Source organism: Sapajus apella, unplaced genomic scaffold, assembly GCF_009761245.1.
Source record: "Sapajus apella isolate SASKATOON/1434 unplaced genomic scaffold, GSC_monkey_1.0 scaffold96, whole genome shotgun sequence".
NCBI classification, from domain to species: domain Eukaryota; kingdom Metazoa; phylum Chordata; class Mammalia; order Primates; family Cebidae; genus Sapajus; species Sapajus apella.
In genome coordinates, this window is record NW_022437036.1 from 6,803,523 (window position 1) to 6,819,779 (window position 16,257).

At 51.6% G+C, this 16,257-nt stretch overlaps 1 protein-coding gene across 2 annotated transcripts in view; it reads left to right on the plus strand.

Moving 5' to 3' along the window:
- Positions 1–16,257, plus strand: part of BMP7 (bone morphogenetic protein 7) — a 93,803-nt gene that overhangs the window by 44,698 nt on the left and 32,848 nt on the right. For both annotated transcript variants that reach the window (XM_032257214.1, XM_032257215.1), the window contains exon 3: positions 15,650–15,798. In XM_032257214.1, coding sequence (XP_032113105.1) covers positions 15,650–15,798 — 149 coding nt within the window. The remainder of the gene's footprint in view (positions 1–15,649; positions 15,799–16,257) is intronic.

Genomic DNA, 16,257 nt, shown 5'->3' on the forward strand with positions numbered 1-16,257 from the left:
ATTTTAAAATTCAACCCGAATCCTTGCACTCTGGCTGTGGCATGGTGTCTTCTGGACTTGGGTGGCCTGGGTCACAGCCACACGGGGTCCCCAGACTGGAGTCCTTGTAGCCCTTGGGCTTTCAGCTATGGCAGCCCCAGTGCCTAGCGTGGAGTACCCCACATGGCTCTGCTTCTTGAGTGGACACTAGACTAAAAGAGCCTTCCTGGGGTAAGGGTTCTTTGTCTCCTCGCTCTTCCCCAGGGCCTAGTTAGGGGCTCTTTAAAGTTGGCACGTGGAGTATCCTCAAAAGCAGGCTCTTTCCCCTCCATGCCGTGGATGTAGGGAAGTGGGCTGAGCCTCTTGCTCTGGGTTTGAACCCACAGGTCCCGGAAGTAGGAGAGGGTGGGTGGGGTGGTTTGGGAGTCAGGTTTGCAAGTGGGATTGAGGGCTGGAACCAAGAGCCTCCCAAGAAACCGGTCGTGGTCATTCTTCTCGGAAAGCTTTCTCCAGCCGAGCCCTGCCTCTGCCCCTTCCCCCTTGGGTGTTTCACGTGTGGAGGTTCACAATGCAGTAGGAAAAGCATGTCTGAGCCCTAGTCTTGCTCCTGGATGTAAGAGGGACCCTCCAGCTCCCTCTGCATCAGTTTCTCTGCGGATGCCTCCGCAGGTTGCCCTGGTGGGCTCAGCTAGGCAGGATTTCTCTTCCAGCTCCTGTCTGGCTGCTCAGGCAGGTGACTCCTGCCAAGTCAGCCTCACCAGTTGTGACCTTGGACAGGGCCTCCACCCCTCCTCGGAGAGATGGACCCACTGAGTCACAGACCACAAGGCTTCCCCTCCCCACACACCTTTCCCTATGTGGGGGCTGTACTGGGGCTTTCTCTGACCCACTGAGGAGCTGGAGTCAAGGCCTGTAGAGAATTCCCCAGCCCCCTCACCCTCAGGAGCACCTCACCCCTCAGATGCACAGATTCTCACCCTCAGGAGACACCCCTCACCCTCAGGAGACACCCCTCACTCTCAGGAGACACCTCTCACCCTCAGGACAGCCTGTCACCCTCAGGAGACATCTCCTCACCCTCAGGAGCACCCCTCCCCCCTCAGATACACAGTTCCTCACCCTCAGGAGATACCCCTCCCCCTCAGGAGACACCCCTCCCCCTCAGGAGACACCCCTCACCCTCAGGAGACACCCCTCACCCTCAGGACAGCCCGTCACCCTGAGGAGACACCCCTCACTTCAGGTGCACCCCTTAGGAGCACAGTCTCCAGGAGGTCCTGACAGGTTTGAGTCCCAGACCCGCACCATTGGGTTTTTTGACGATCTCCAGGCTGCCTCACTTCCCCACCTGCTCCAGGTGGTTCCTGGGGTCACCTCTCAGACAGACTACTTGCATTCAAGTCTTTGACTCAGGATCAGCCTCTGGAGTTGCGCTGAAGCGTGACTGAGGCTGAGTGTTGGCCACACAGGGCAGCCGGGAGGGCTCCCTGGCAAGGGGCAGCTTTGGCATCTCATAGCTCCTGGGACCTGGTGAGGGGCTTGTTGTCAGCCTGCCCCCTTCATGGACCCCTCCGGCTTAAGGATTCGGCCATGAGATAAGCCTAGACACCCGCTCGGCCTTTTCTACATGTTCCAACCCGGCCTCTGTTTTTGCGAATCTTGAATTTGGTGATTGCGTCACTTGTTTCTGTCTGCAAAGCACTGTCAAGTTTCTTTCCCTTGTCTCCCTGCTTTGCTGCACTTTTTCTGTCTCTGTGTTTGGAATCTTAAAACAGCCTGTGGTTCTCTTAAAAAAAAAAAAAAAGAAAAGAAAAGAAGAAAAAGAGGCTGGAAAGATGACGGAGGGCGAAGACTGTATTTGTGGTGCTTGTTTATTCCTTGAGTGTGCTGCGTGAAAGAGGCTGAATTTACCTCATTCTATTTTGGTCTGGATCTGGAGGCTGGAGGAAATGGGGCCACCAGGGGAAGTCTAGAAAGATGAGTCTCCCGTCCTCCACGGCCGCCCACTGCCTGCATGGTGCCAGGTGCAGGCAGCTGCCCATCCATGTGGGATTTCCCTCAGAGCCGTGTCAGAGGCTCTGCAGTGCCCCCAAGGTTTTTCTGGGGACACCCCAGGAGTTCTTGACATCTCACCAGAGTTCTTGACGTCTCAGTTCTATAAGCTGGAATCCAGCTCAAGGCTTAGTTCTTGTGGGTTTCCAGATGGATCAGGCCGGGGTTGGATGGAGCGGTGAGAGCCTCCAGTTTTCCAGAAATTCTGGGGCTTAAACCCTGGTATCTCAAGCAAAGAGTGACAAGAGTCGGGTCCAAAAGGAAATGTGAGGCTTGCTTTCTTCCCGGCTGTTGCTGTCTGCCCACCTGAGTCCTTTCCATTTTTTTCCTGATGTGGGGAGAGGAGGTGGCTCTGAAGAGGTGACGGGGACAGGTAATGGGGGCACCAAGCCGGAAGCTCATGCAACCTGGCAGTTTCCAGCAAGGGGTCAATCTGGGGTCATTTGACAGCCCCCTGGTTCCACAGCCAGGCCTGTGAAGGTGGAGGGCATGGAGGTGCCCAGAGGCTGACAAGGGTCTCCCTTCAACTAGCATGTGGAGCTGGGTGCCCATGGCCTGGGAGTGGGTTCTTAGTGGGGCATAGGGTGGGCCGGGTGGGCGAAGTCCCCAGTGAGGCAAAGCCACTTCTGGAGCTACCTGAATAATCTGAAAAAGCATTTAACATTTCTCTTTTAATAATATAAACTACTGGAAGTGAAACCAGAAAACCTCCCTGGCCGTAAGGATGTTCGGATACCAGCACCTTTGCCCAGCGCGCAGCTGGGGCCTGCTTTGTGCTGGGCTGTGTGCTCAGGGCAGAGGCTGCCCCAGTGCTGAAAGAAATAGGGCTGGTTCTTGCTGACAAAAAGCCGAAGTCTGGTGGGGAAACAGAAAAACCCAAGAAACTACACAAACAAACTCAGACTCTAGCCCAGGTACTGCAGGGGAGAGGGCTCGGGTTTGGGGGCGTCCAACATGGATGCGTCATCTGGGCATCAGCAGACACTTCCCTGGGGAGCTCAAGAATGGGCAGGTGTGCGGGAGGTGCAAAGGCAGGGAACAGTGTTGCAGGCAGCAGGAACAGCACCTGTGAAGGGCTTTCTCACAGATGAGAGAGTGGGCTGGGTGGGAGCAGAGTGTGGAGACCGGGGCCGGGCCAATCAGGGCCTTACAGGCTGGGTGACCTGGAGCTGACAGTAACGCGTCCTCTCTCTCCCCAGTTTCTCAGTTTGGACTGTCAGTTCCATAGTCTGCTTTATCACAGGACACAGTAGAGAGCTTTGGCTTTTTATCCTAAGAGCTGAGAAAGGGTTTGAGGCAGGGAAGTTAATTGCTCAGCCCCTGCAAGCTGCTGGGCAGGGGTAGCGCAGGGCGAGACGCGTGAAAGGGAAACCACGGGGCTCTCTCCCTCCGCCATCAACCATTGCTGTGCAGGGCTGGCGCTTTGCTGGATCAGGGCTCCGGGCTGGCTCCGTTCACCACCTGCATTTCTCTGAGCCTCAGTCTCCCACCTGCGAGATGGGACAGCAGCTACCTCTCAGGTCCCGTAGGGTTCAGCGGGCTCACTTGGTGCCTTGTTCTGAGATGGTTCCATCTTGAGTCGGGGTCAGCTCGTTGCAGTTGTGGTCTGAATCCCACGGTGGAAGAGTCACACTGACACTGAGGTTTGCTCCAACCAGCTGGGAGCCTTGAGTTTCTGGCTCTGCGCTGGCGCCTTGAGCAAGTCTTTCCATTTAACCCATTCTAGAACAATCCTCATTGCTGCCTCCATTTTATAAACAAAAGAGCCTGATGGACACAGGCTGACTTGCTTAGCGTTACTCCACTGGGATTTAATTCCAACTTTCCTCAACCCAGCGCCTGGAGTCCCACAGCCGACATCCCTGAGCATCCACTGTAGGACCCGAGGACCATCCTGCAGAGTTCATCAGAGAGGACTCTGGGCCCCTGACCTCCTGATTGTCTCTGCTGGTGCCTGTGTCTCTAATGAGAGAAAGCCTTCCATTTGTCATTGTGATTCTTTTCCCTCTTCACCTCCCACCTCTGATCGGCTCCTAGATACAAGTTGGAAAGGCTCATCGCCTCACTCCATTGCTGGAGTAAACATTTCTTTGCAGCAGGACTTCTCAGAGCCTTTAAAGAGCTAAGGTGTGTTATGAAATCTCTAAGCAGCAATGTGTCATGTGGCGCTTCCCAACCTTATTTTACCACAGAGCATTTTGGATTTTTGACCCTCTCATTTTCCTCTTTTAGCTCTCGCATTGATAAGTTGCAGTTTTTGAGACCTTGATAAACCCCAAACTCTTTGTCTCATGGATGGGGAAACTGAGGGCAAGAACGTAAGGGCCACCGACTCGCTTTCTGACTGTGACAACGCTGGCCTCTGGGCAATAGGCAGGAGTCTTCGCGACCTTCCCATGAGTGGCTGGGTGGGTGCTGTCTGCAGTCAGCTGGCCCTGCCCAAAGGGAGACAGACGGTCACAGGTGGCCACAGCCCTGTCTGTGGCAGGAGGATATTGTGCCTCTTTACGTGTTTTTCCACCTTTCTCCCCAAATGCTTTAATTTTAGTCTTCCTGGATATGCACCGTCTTAAAGAAAGCGTGTTTTTAAAAAGCCTTGGACCTCCCTGACTTCATCTTCCCGTCTGGGGCTGCCACGGACTGCTCTATGATTTGGCAGGAAAGCAGGGCATTCCCTGAAGCTGAGGTGGGGGAGCCCCGGGGCCCGGAGGGGGCCTCCCCAGCCTGCCGCCCAGGAGGGGCACCCCTTGGACCCGGGAGCTGGCAGCCAGGGTGGGGCCGGCTTCCTCCTGGGTTCCTCTGATCTCCTTCCCGGGCTTCCCTGCAGGCTGGGGCTGCTGCTGGGCTGACTCCAGGTGCTCTGCGGGTTGCTGGTTCCCGGCCTGACTCACCGCAGCCGCGCTCCCTCCATGACGTTATGCTGGGAATGCTCTGGCCGCGCTCCCTGGCTCGCTCTCTCGCGCCTTTTCTTCTGAGGAATCTTGTGGCCCCGCAACAGTTCGCAACCTGCAGGGCTTCAGAGTGTCCGGCCTGCAGTCTTCCAAAGAGCAGCAGTGTGAGGCGAGGGTGAGGGTCAGAGTCGGGGTGCGGGAGAGAGTCAGCTGGGTCTGCGGGCGCAGAGCCCCCGATCTCCCCCCCTGCTTAGAACTCCTCCCGGCTTCCCAGCGCTCAGGCAAGACCTGCCCTCCGCGGCCAGAGGCCCTGCAGGGGACATCGTGCACCTGTGCCCTGGCCTCACTACTTTGTCATCATGATTTCCGCATTCATGATTTCGGTTCCCTCTGCTGGGAACACTCTTCCCTGCCCTTTCAGCTGTGTTAGCCCTGCTCATCCTCTGACCCCTATCAGGAGATGTGTCTTTGGAATGTCCTCCCTGCACACACTCATACCCGTACACCCTCACACCCTGCACACCCTCACACCCTGTACACCTGCACACCCTCACACACTCACAGCCTGCATACCTGCACGCTCTGCACACCCACACACACTCACATCCTGCACACCCTTACACCCTGGACACCCTCACATCCTCACATCCTGCACACCCTCACACCCTCACTTCCTTCACATCCTTACACACAGCACACCCTCACATCATCACACTCACACACCCTGCACACCCTCATACTCTCACACCCTGCACACCCACACATTCTGCGCACCCTCACAGCCTGCACACTCACACGCTCTGCACACACTCACACACTCACATCCTGCACACCTGCACACTGCATACCCTCACACACTCACATGCTCTGCACACCCTCACACACTCACATCCTGTACACCCGCACTCTGCATACTCTCACACACTCACATCCTGCACACCCACACTCTGCACACCCTCACACCCTCACATCGTGCACACCCACACTCTGCACACCCTCACACCCTCACATCGTGCACACCCACACTCTGCACACCCTCACACCCTCACATCCCGCACACCCACATGCTCTGCACACCCTCACATCCTGCACACCTGCACTCTGCACACCCTCACACACTCACATCCTGCACACCCACACACTCTGCACACCCTCACACACACATCCTGCACACCTGCACACTGTACACCCTCACACACTCACATCCTGCACACCCTCAGGCACTTACTTCCTTCACATCCTTACACACAGCACACCCTCACATCATCACACTCACACCCTGCACACCCTCATACTCTCACACCCTGCACACCCGCACACTCTGCACACCCTCACAGCCTGCACACTCACACGCTCTGCACACACTCACACGCTCACATCCTGCACACCTGCACACTCTGCATACCCTCACACACTCACATGCTCTGCACACCCTCACACACATCCTGCACACCCTCACACACTCACATCCTGCACACCCTCACACACTCACATCCTGCACACCCTCACACTCACATCCTGCACACCTGCACACTCTACATACCCTCACACACTCACATGCTCTGCACACCCTCACACACTCACATCCTGCACACCCTCACACTCACACTCTGCACACCCTCACACACTCACATCCTGCACACCCTCACACACTCACACTCTGCACACCCTCACACACACTCTGCACACCCTCACACACTCACATCCTGCACACCCTCACACACTCACATCCTGCACACCCTCACACACATCCTGCACACCCTCACACACTCACATCCTGCACACCCTCACACACTCACATCCTGCACACCCTCACACACTCACATGCTCTGCACACCCTCACACACTCACATCTAGTCCTTTTCTTTTGTCTTGCTCGCCCAGAGGACTCTTCCCTCCTTCATGCCACTTAATTGGAGTTTAATGACCCTCTTTAGTACTGTGCACGCCCAGCCCCTGAACTCAGAGCTTCATCTCTGGCTGCCATTGTGTCTCTGGCTCCTTGCAGAGCACCTGTGGAGAGGAGGCGTTTTCGTGTGGATTTCAGGAGAGAAACTGTGTTCGTTCCTCTGGCTGCTGTAACAAGTGGCCACCAACTTAGTGGCTTAAGGCAACACAAATTTACTGTCTTAGAGTTTGGGAGGTCTAAAGTCTGAAACGGGTTTTACCAGGCCAAAATCGAAGTCCATAGGGTGGCATCTTTTCTGGAGGGCTTGGGGAAGGATCTGTTTCCTTGCCTTTTCTGGATTCTAAGAGACAGAGCCCCCTTTCCTGGCCCGAGGCCCCCAGCCGCAGTCACGCCATCCTGACCCCTGCTTTTGCTGTCACATCTTATTCTCCGGCCTCCTGCCTCCTCCGTTATCAGGACCCTTATGATTCTTTTAGGCCCACAAGGATAACCAGGATAACTTCCCAACTCAAAACCTTTAATTGCCTCCGCAGAGTCCCTCCTGCTATGGAAGGTGGCTTACTCTCAGCTTCCGGGGATGAGGACCTGCCTGTGTTTGACGGGGGTATTTTCCACCTGTCGCATCATCTGAAGTGTGTTTCCTTTTTTTGATGGTGGGCCTGGGCCAGCCCCTTCCTCCCCTGCCCTGCCTCCTCTAACTTGGGTGGGGCTCCTGGAGACAGCTTTCTGTGCTTTGAGTAACCTCTGGCCTGGGGGCTGCTGCTCTCAGCGGAGGCCTCTCCGGAACCTCCCTGCCCTTCAGTTTTTGGTACAATCTCCGTCCCCACTTAATATTAATTGAGGATGGGGATTATACTGACCTCACTGGAGGAGGGGAGAGGTGGGAGAGTGTCACTTGAGAGCCTGGTATGCCGTAGGTGCCCAGGATGAGCCGTTGGGGTGCTCAGGGCACCTGGCCACCAGCCAGGTGATTCCACATGCGGCCCTTCCAACCCCGGCTTGTGCCTGCTCCCTGAAGGTGGTGAGGGGCTGTGTCTGAGGGTAGCCGAGGGGGAGATCAGGCTGGCTCTCAGGCTGTGATGGCGAGAACATTTTTCATTACACTGCCCTAAATTATGGCCCAGAACTGGTGTCTAATCCCCATTCAGTCACCAGCTGTTCATGCACAAGACAGAAACTCTCTGATCTTCCAAGCTGAAAATTAAAATGACCGGAATGGATTTCCAAGGACCTGTTCTGCTCCTAAGATCCTGGATGGCTGGGCCCAGGGGCAGGAGGCTGCAGGAGGCATCTTCCCCGCCGCCCTGACTGTGGGTGTCGGGACAGGACGTGGACTTTCCCAGGCAACAAGGCAGTGCGCACTGCGTGACCCTGTCGGAATTTTTGTTTCCTGTGGCTCCAATGCCTGCCTGGTGCCTCAGGGCCGGAGAGATCCTCAGACTCCCAACTCCCTGCTCTGTTTTGCCCTGGGGCAGTTTCAGGGCCGTCTTCCCTGGATCTGTGTTTGTACCGAGGCCCTGGTCCTGCATCCCACATGGAAGTCTTATTCCCCCCAGGACGGATGCAGGTGGTGGGTGAAGGCCCATGAGGATCAGTCTCTAAATAGCCTCTAGGAAGGTAGCCAGAGGGCAAAAAAGGGACTTCCTGCCTTCCCACGTTTGAGATTTAAAAATATCCCCTTTTCCATTGTGGTGGAACTTTCCAGGGGAAGGTGGGCTGGGAGACACTGGGAAGGAGCCGGAGCGTGTGTGGTTCCTCCCCCTGCTCCCTCTAGAATTAGATTTCAGCCGGCTCACTTGGGTGTCCCTGGGAGGAGGCACCCAAAAGCCCAGCAACACGCTGTCCCCAGGCTGGTGGTTAAATATTAACGCCTCTCCGCGCCACGGCATTGGGGTCACCAGCCGTTCATGCCTTGCAAAGCAGGGATATGGGAGAACCCAGTTTCAGAAGAGAAGAGAAGAGAAGGGAGGGGAGGGGAGGGGACTTTTTGGGTCTTGCAGTTTCTTTAATCAGAAACAGCCTGAGAAAGTGGAAGGATCATCAAGTTTGTAGACAGAAGACATGTGGCCTGACTCCTGGCTCTGCTCCATCTCTCTGGGCTTAGAGAAGTGGGAAAAACTGTCTGAACCCAGGAAAGAAGGTGAGAGCCAGGCTCGCCACCTCACCCAGGCTTGTTCTGCTGATCAAATATAACATGGAAATATGTTGCCCCATACAGATCTGGCTTTTTCCAGAAATGGGGCGTGCTTACTGAATTGAGACGATATTGACATACATGTGTTAGCTTGTAAAGGGAGGCAAAACACTTCACAGTGAATTGTTACTGCCATGCTGCTGTGTGTGCATATAAATATTTCATGCAGATGTGTGTAGACTTTAAAACAGTTATTAGCATAATGGCACCATACTCTGTATTTGGGGCTTAGATTGGCCTTATCCATTTTCAAAAATATAGCTTTATTAAGATATAAAGTGTACAATTCAGTGGTTTTTGGCACATTCAGAGTTGTGCAACTGACACCACTGTTTAATGTTAGAATGCTTTCATCACCCCGAAAGGAAACGCCATACCCATTAGCAGTTACCCCCATTTTCCTACCTCTCTAGCTGTTGGCAACCACTAATCTACTTTCTTTCTTTTCTTTTCTGTTCTTTGAGACAGTATCTTGCTCTGTCATTCAGGCTGGAGTGCAGTGGCGTGATCACAGCTCACAGCAACCTCCACCTCCTGGGCTCAAATGATTCTCCCAGCCTCTAGAGTAGCTGGGATTACAGGCATGTACCACCATGCCTGCTTAACCTTTATATTTTTTTGTAGAGATGGGGTTTTGCCGTCTTGCCAAGTCTGGTCTTGAATTCCTGGGCTCAAGCAATCTACCCACCTCCACCTCCCAAAGTGCTGGGATTATAGGTGTAAGCCACCATACTCGCTCCTACTTTATTCTGTCTTATGGATTTGTCTGTTCAGGACATTTCATAGATATGGACTTACAACCTGTGCAATCTTTAAGTCTGACTCCTTTTTCTTAGCATAATGATTTCAAGATTGGTCTGCGTTGTAGCCTTTATCAAGACTTCATTTTTTAATGCCAAATAATATTCTGTTGTATCTGTTTACTGTATTTTGTTTATCTGTTCATCAGTTGATGGACACTTTGGCTGTTTCTACTTTTTTTTGGCTGTTGTGACTAATTCTGCTATGAACATTGGTGTGTAAGATTTTGGGTGGACATATATTTTAATTGCTTCTGTGAGTGGTAAAACTGCTGTGTCACATGGTGATTCTACATTTGACCTTTTGAGATACCATCATACTGCTTTCCAGAGTGGTGGCCCTGTTTTCCGATCCTGCCATTAGTGTCTGAGAGTCCCACGTTCTCCACCTCCTTGCCAGTAACACTAGTTATCGTCTGTGGTTTTGGCTCTGGTCATCCTAGTGGGTGTGAAGTGCTGTCTCACTGTGGTTTCAATTTGCATGTCCCTAATGGTTGATGATGTCTTGCATCTTTTCATGGCTCACTGGCCATGTCTTCCTTAGGAAAACGTCTGTTCAAATTAGCCTTCTCTATTTCGGGAGGCAGTGGCATGCTAGCTTTACAACATGGGTTTCACACTCTCCCTCTTCCATGTTCTTGATCAAATTATTTAAGAAAGAATTAACTGTTGATAATTTTAAAAACCTGTGGTTTTAAAACCATCTGAGGTATGGGGGTAGGAAAAACATTCTCAATTTTAATTTCTTTTAGGCAAATCAAAATTTTCATTTCTTTTTGCACCAATTTTAGCATTTCCCATTTCCCCAGAAATTTACATTCTGCAAATTCCATTTTTTAACACCTTCCTATCATATTTCCACCTTGTCAGCAATTGTAGATTTATATGGTCCTTTGAAGCGGATGTGCAGGGCTCCGTCACCTTGGATGTGCCATGATGTTTTTACCAGTCCCTCTCTCTGGATGGTTAGTTTTCAGTTTTTCTGTTATAAACAGTGTGACTGTTGTTTGAGTTATCTGTCTCTGAAACTAACCACTCACATGTAGTGGCTTAAAACAACATCGTTCTATTGCTCAGGAATTTAGGCAGGGCTTAGCTGGGTGGTTCTTCTACTCTTTCTGGTGTCTGCTGTGGTCAGTGATGGGATAGGAGCTTGGCTGGGTCTGGAAAGCCTGAAATGGTGCTTCACCTGGGGGCTGGCTTGGTCTCTCTCTGTCTCTTTCTGCCTTATAGACCCTTCCCCTCCATGGCCTCTGCCTCCTTCCTCTCCATGTGGTCTCTTTCTTCAGCAGTGTAGTCAGATTTCTTGATTCAGTGGCTTGCTTCCCACAGGGCAAAAATAGAAATGAAAGGTTTCTTAAGTCCCAGTTCTGAGCCTGGCAGGACCTCAGTTCCACTGGGTCCCACTGGTCACAGCACATCACATGGTCAATCCAGACTTCAGAAGTGGGGAGCAGACTCCACAAGTTTGCGGGACAGCAGCATGTGCATACAGAGACAAGGAATTGTTGGTGGCTGTATTTGCAGAAAATCTAACACTACTGCGAGCATAGTACACCTTTCTGACAAATTTTGGAGTCCAAGGTGAATGTTCCTGGAAAGAATATGGGGCCTCTTGACTGGAGAATCACGGGCAAGTCACATAACCTCTGGGGCCAAGACATGTAAAGTCCCCATCCTAAGGTTTCCTGAAGTCTAGCAGAGAATAGACACCAACACTGACATACCTTGTAGTAACTATAGATGCTCTTCCAGGAGCATCTTGGAGTTTGCTGCCAGGCTGATCTTAACTTGGCTCTTCCTAATCATTGAAAAAGATGGCATCATTCCCATTTTACATAAGAGGAAACCAAGACACAGGACTTATCTGGCTTAACCTTTCCTTCTCCCCTCTCCATCACCTGGGTGTCATCCCCTTCTAGTATTTTTTCTGCCCCACACAACATTGTGATGGCAACACATATCACACAGGATTCGACATCTTCCTATGTGTCTCTTGTCCCCAGGTGAGTGAAGGGGGTGGCAAGGTTTAAGTGTGCAGTTTCTTGAGTCAGATTTCCAGTGCTGTTGCCTGGTTCTGCCACTTATCAGGTCTGTCACTGTGAACGATTGGCTTGATTTCACTGACCCTGACTTTTCTCATCTGTAAAATAATAACAGGACTTCGACCATCTCATAGGGCTGTCGGGAGATTCGGAGAACTGATGCATGGAAAGCACTGAGATTCTCAGTAGCGGCGAAGGTGAAAGAACGCATTTAGGTTCCTCAAGTCCTTTCACCCTGAGTCTTCCCCTCCTCTACTCTCACCTGGGCTGGGCCAGGGCGGCCAGTGTGTTCAAAGTAAATAAAAATGTCACAAAGGGCTCCTTCAGTGCTCTCCTGATTGTAAGAACCAGTGTTCTTTTACGATGCTCAAGGTGGCAGCTAGAAATTCCCACCCTCCCAGCTGTCAGACTGGACCTGGCTGCTAAGTAATTCCTTCCTTGTCCTTTCCATGAGGTCCAACCTCATGCCTGGGTCTCAGTCTAAAAGCAAAGCCCATGTTAGCATCTCACACTCGACCCATCTCAGCAAGTCTCCCGTCTCCTGGTGCCTTCTGATGAAGGTTTGGCTCTCCTAAGCGTGCCTGGAACAAATTGCAAACTATGACTTGAAGGAGGGGAGTCAACGCGTTCACATTGATTCACAGATGAGTCAGTGCTGGCCTGTAGCATTTGGCCTCAGTGTCACAGCCTGCAATAGGAGAATGCTCAGTATCGTTTGGCGAGGTGTTCTGAGGCGTTCTCTGTTTAAAGGCCTCGCTCTGTTCCCTGGTTACCATTCATTGTTTTACTGTCCTCGAGGGCATGTCCAGATAGCTGGTCACATTTTCCTGCTAATAACAATTTTCCAGCAAAATCACCACCTGGGTTTGTGACTTCTGTGCTGGGGTGTGGATATTTCTGCAGGGGCCTTGGAAGTCTGATTCAGTAGGGGAAGTTGTTTTGACTTGGAGTGGTGCTTCTTGTCTCATCTCTTAATTGTTGCGAACAGTTAATGGTTCATTGACAACCTTGGTAGCTTTTCAAAGCCAGGAAAGGCATTGAGGCACACTTCAGATAAGACAGCAGGAAATTCTTGTTTATCAGTTTAAAATCTGTGTAGACATCCCCCAACCCAGTCTGAAACTACCTCTAAAAGAACATGGAGAAGAAGAAGTCAATGAGCCATGAAAAATCATCTTATTATTTTAATTCAGTTTGGATGTGAAAGGCAAACTTAGGGTCTTCAAAGTCCTGTGCGGCTCTGAGAAGGCTTCCTTACTTTTGTAATCTCTCTGTGCTCAAGAGAGGAATGAATCCTTTATGATCCATAAACAAACAAAAGCCAAAAACCCTCATTCCTCATGGTCCTGGAGACTGGGAAGTCCAAGATCTAGGTGCCGGCGGGGTCAGCGTCTGGTGAAGGCTCCTCTCTACTTCAAGGTGACACCTTGTTGCTGTGTCCTCAGGTGGCCGAAGGTGGAAAAGCAAAAAGGGACCAGATTTTCTTATTCAAACCTATTCATAAAGACACCAGTCCATCCCCGATGGCCTAATCCCCCCCTACAGGTGTCACCTCTTAATAATGGTGCATTGGGGATTAAGTTTCAGCATGAGTCTTGGGAGGGACAAAACCTTGAAACCACAGCAATAATAGAATTCAGCATTTTCTGAATTAGGTTCTGGGGGTTGTTGAATATTACTTAAAAAGGAGGGTTTTGGGGGGATGGGGGTGAGGTGACTCCTGTCTCCATCTGTGTCCTGGTAATGCTGTCCATTGCTGTGGGGTGCCCAGACTCCCGTGGCTAGGAGCTGGTACATGACTTGACTGGGACAACTGGATTCTCTCCCCCAGTTTTGGATGGAGAGACGCCTGGAGGGAAAAGCAACTCTGATTCATTCCTTCTGTACTTGTGCCTAAGGAGACTGCCCCATGCCCTCGCACCTGCCTCTCAGTTCCTGTCTGTTTCTGAGCCTGTTCTTCTTCCCTGTGTGGGCTTCTCTGGGTCTGTTAATCTCCCACTGGCTGTCATTACAGATCTATTTCCTGTGTGCCTTCTCTGAGCCCTGTTCACATTGATGTGCCTGACAAATGTCTGATATATTGTGGCACGCAGCAGGATGATCTGGCAGACCTCACAAACCTAGAGGGGTCCAGGTCAGACAAGAAGATAAATAGGGGTGGTTGTCTGCAATGTTAGCAGGGAGAGCTGGGGACTGGAGCCAACTGGAGATGTGTGCCCCATCACAGGGGCATCGGTGGTTTGGTGGGTTTCATTCCAGTGAGGGTGGCTGGTGAAAGGCTCTGAGAAAGCAGTGTCCAGAAGAACTGTCTTTGTGTACGGTCACAAGCTCGGGCCTGCAGGTAGCCTGGTCCCTAGACACTGTCCCAGTGGCATAACCCTGGGCAAACAACTCAACCTTTCTGAGCCTCAGTTTTGAGTTCTGCACAATGGCACGGGGATTATTATCCCCCCTCTGAGTGTTGTAAGAACTAAGTGAATGAGGCTGGTCAGGCATGTCAGTATGGAGCCTGGCACACGGTAAGTGCTCTGTAAATGGTATGTCTGACATATGTACGTGTGAGCAGAGAAGATTTGCTGTAATCCCCAGGAAGAGGAGATAACTCCAGGTATGATAGAGACTATTGTTGCCGTGGAGCAGGGACCAGTATCATGTCGTTCATCAATATACCTTGGTTCCTGGTGTAACATAGAGGTTTCAGTATTTTAGTTGACTATTAAAGAACTAAAAGTATTGAAATTTTGAATCCTTATTAAAAGTGGGCAGAAAATGTTATGAAGATCTTTCATACTAGAATTCTACTATCCAGGAATGTAACAATCCACTCATCTATACACTTATTCATCTACTCATCTACCCAGCCATCCTTTCATCCACCCACCCACCCAACCACCCATCCATCCATCCACTGTTCCACCTACCCACCCACACAACTACCCATCCATTCACTTATCCATCCATCCATCCATCCATCCATCCATCCATCCATCCACTCATTCACCCACCTACCCATCCATCCACCTACCTATCCATCTACCCATCCATCCGACCATCCATCTGCCCTCCATCCCTATAGAGTTAATTATGATGTTACCCATTTTGCTACTGTAAAAAGTGAGGAAGAGAGAATGAAAAAGTTTTCACTATTAATACCGTCAGTCCAGAGATTCACTTCCTAACTCTTGGTGGACTCATGAAAACATTGCATGTCCTAGAAATGAAGTGTATCTCCCCTGGTATGTGGGTAACTGGGCTGAAATCCCAGCTTGGCAACTTCCTGGTTAAATGACCTTGGACAAATCATGGCTTTACCATACATTGAGTGGAAATGATATTTCCACAACTTAGGTTTGTGAGAATTGAATGAGATAGTGTCGTGTTGAGCCCCCGTGGCAAAGTATCCAGCACATGGTAAACATTCAGATACTCTCAGCTTCTGCTCTCTGAGAGTCTTCCAGCAACATGGAGGCTGCATAATCCCTGTCTTCCTATACTCTGTCCTGCTGTGATGCCCCTAAAACTTTGTGGGGTGAGAGTGCCTTTTAACAGCTGCCTGTTCCTTGTGTGTGTCTCCTTGTAGCTCTTCTGCACTCTCTTTCCTCGCCACGGCTACTGAGGGGGTCTTTGTGCCTGGATCTGAGTCTGATGTTCCCACTCTTGGGGACCAGTGGGCTTCCTCCCTCCCCTCCATCCCCATGAGGCCCTGCTTCCCATCTGTTGGGGTAGCTGAGCTGTCACCTGGCTAATGTGAAGCCTGTGTCTCTCCTCCTCTCTCGCAGGGAATCAGATCTCTTCCTGCTCGACACCCGCACCCTCTGGGCCTCGGAGGAGGGCTGGCTGGTATTTGACATCACGGCCACCAGCAACCACTGGGTGGTCAACCCGCGGCACAACCTGGGCTTGCAGCTCTCGGTGGAGACGCTGGATGGTGAGTCCCCCGGCCACCGCCACCGCCATTCTAGTGCAGCCTGTGCTCCTGGACTTCAGGAGGGTCTCAGCAGCGCACATGCTTGTTTCACTACACACAGGCTTCCCTGCCCCTCCCAGCCAGTGCTCCATGTTCAGCCTTTTGATCCAAACCAGAAGCAGCCTCTTCCCCTCTTTTCCCAAGAAGATTATATGTTTGGCCATAGCAGAATTGGGTAAAACTTCTTTACCCAAAGGGTGGTCCCACATCAGCAGGAGTGGCAGCCGTCTTATGAGAAATACAGAGTCCTGGGCCCACCCCAGACCTGCTGCATCAAGAACCTGCAGTTTAACTGGAGCCCCGAGTTGACACCACAGGACACAGGACATTCTGGACTGTCCCATGTACTGCAGGGTGTTTAGCAGTAACCCTGGTCTCTTACTCATCAGATGCTAGTAGTGTCCCCCAGCTGTGACACCC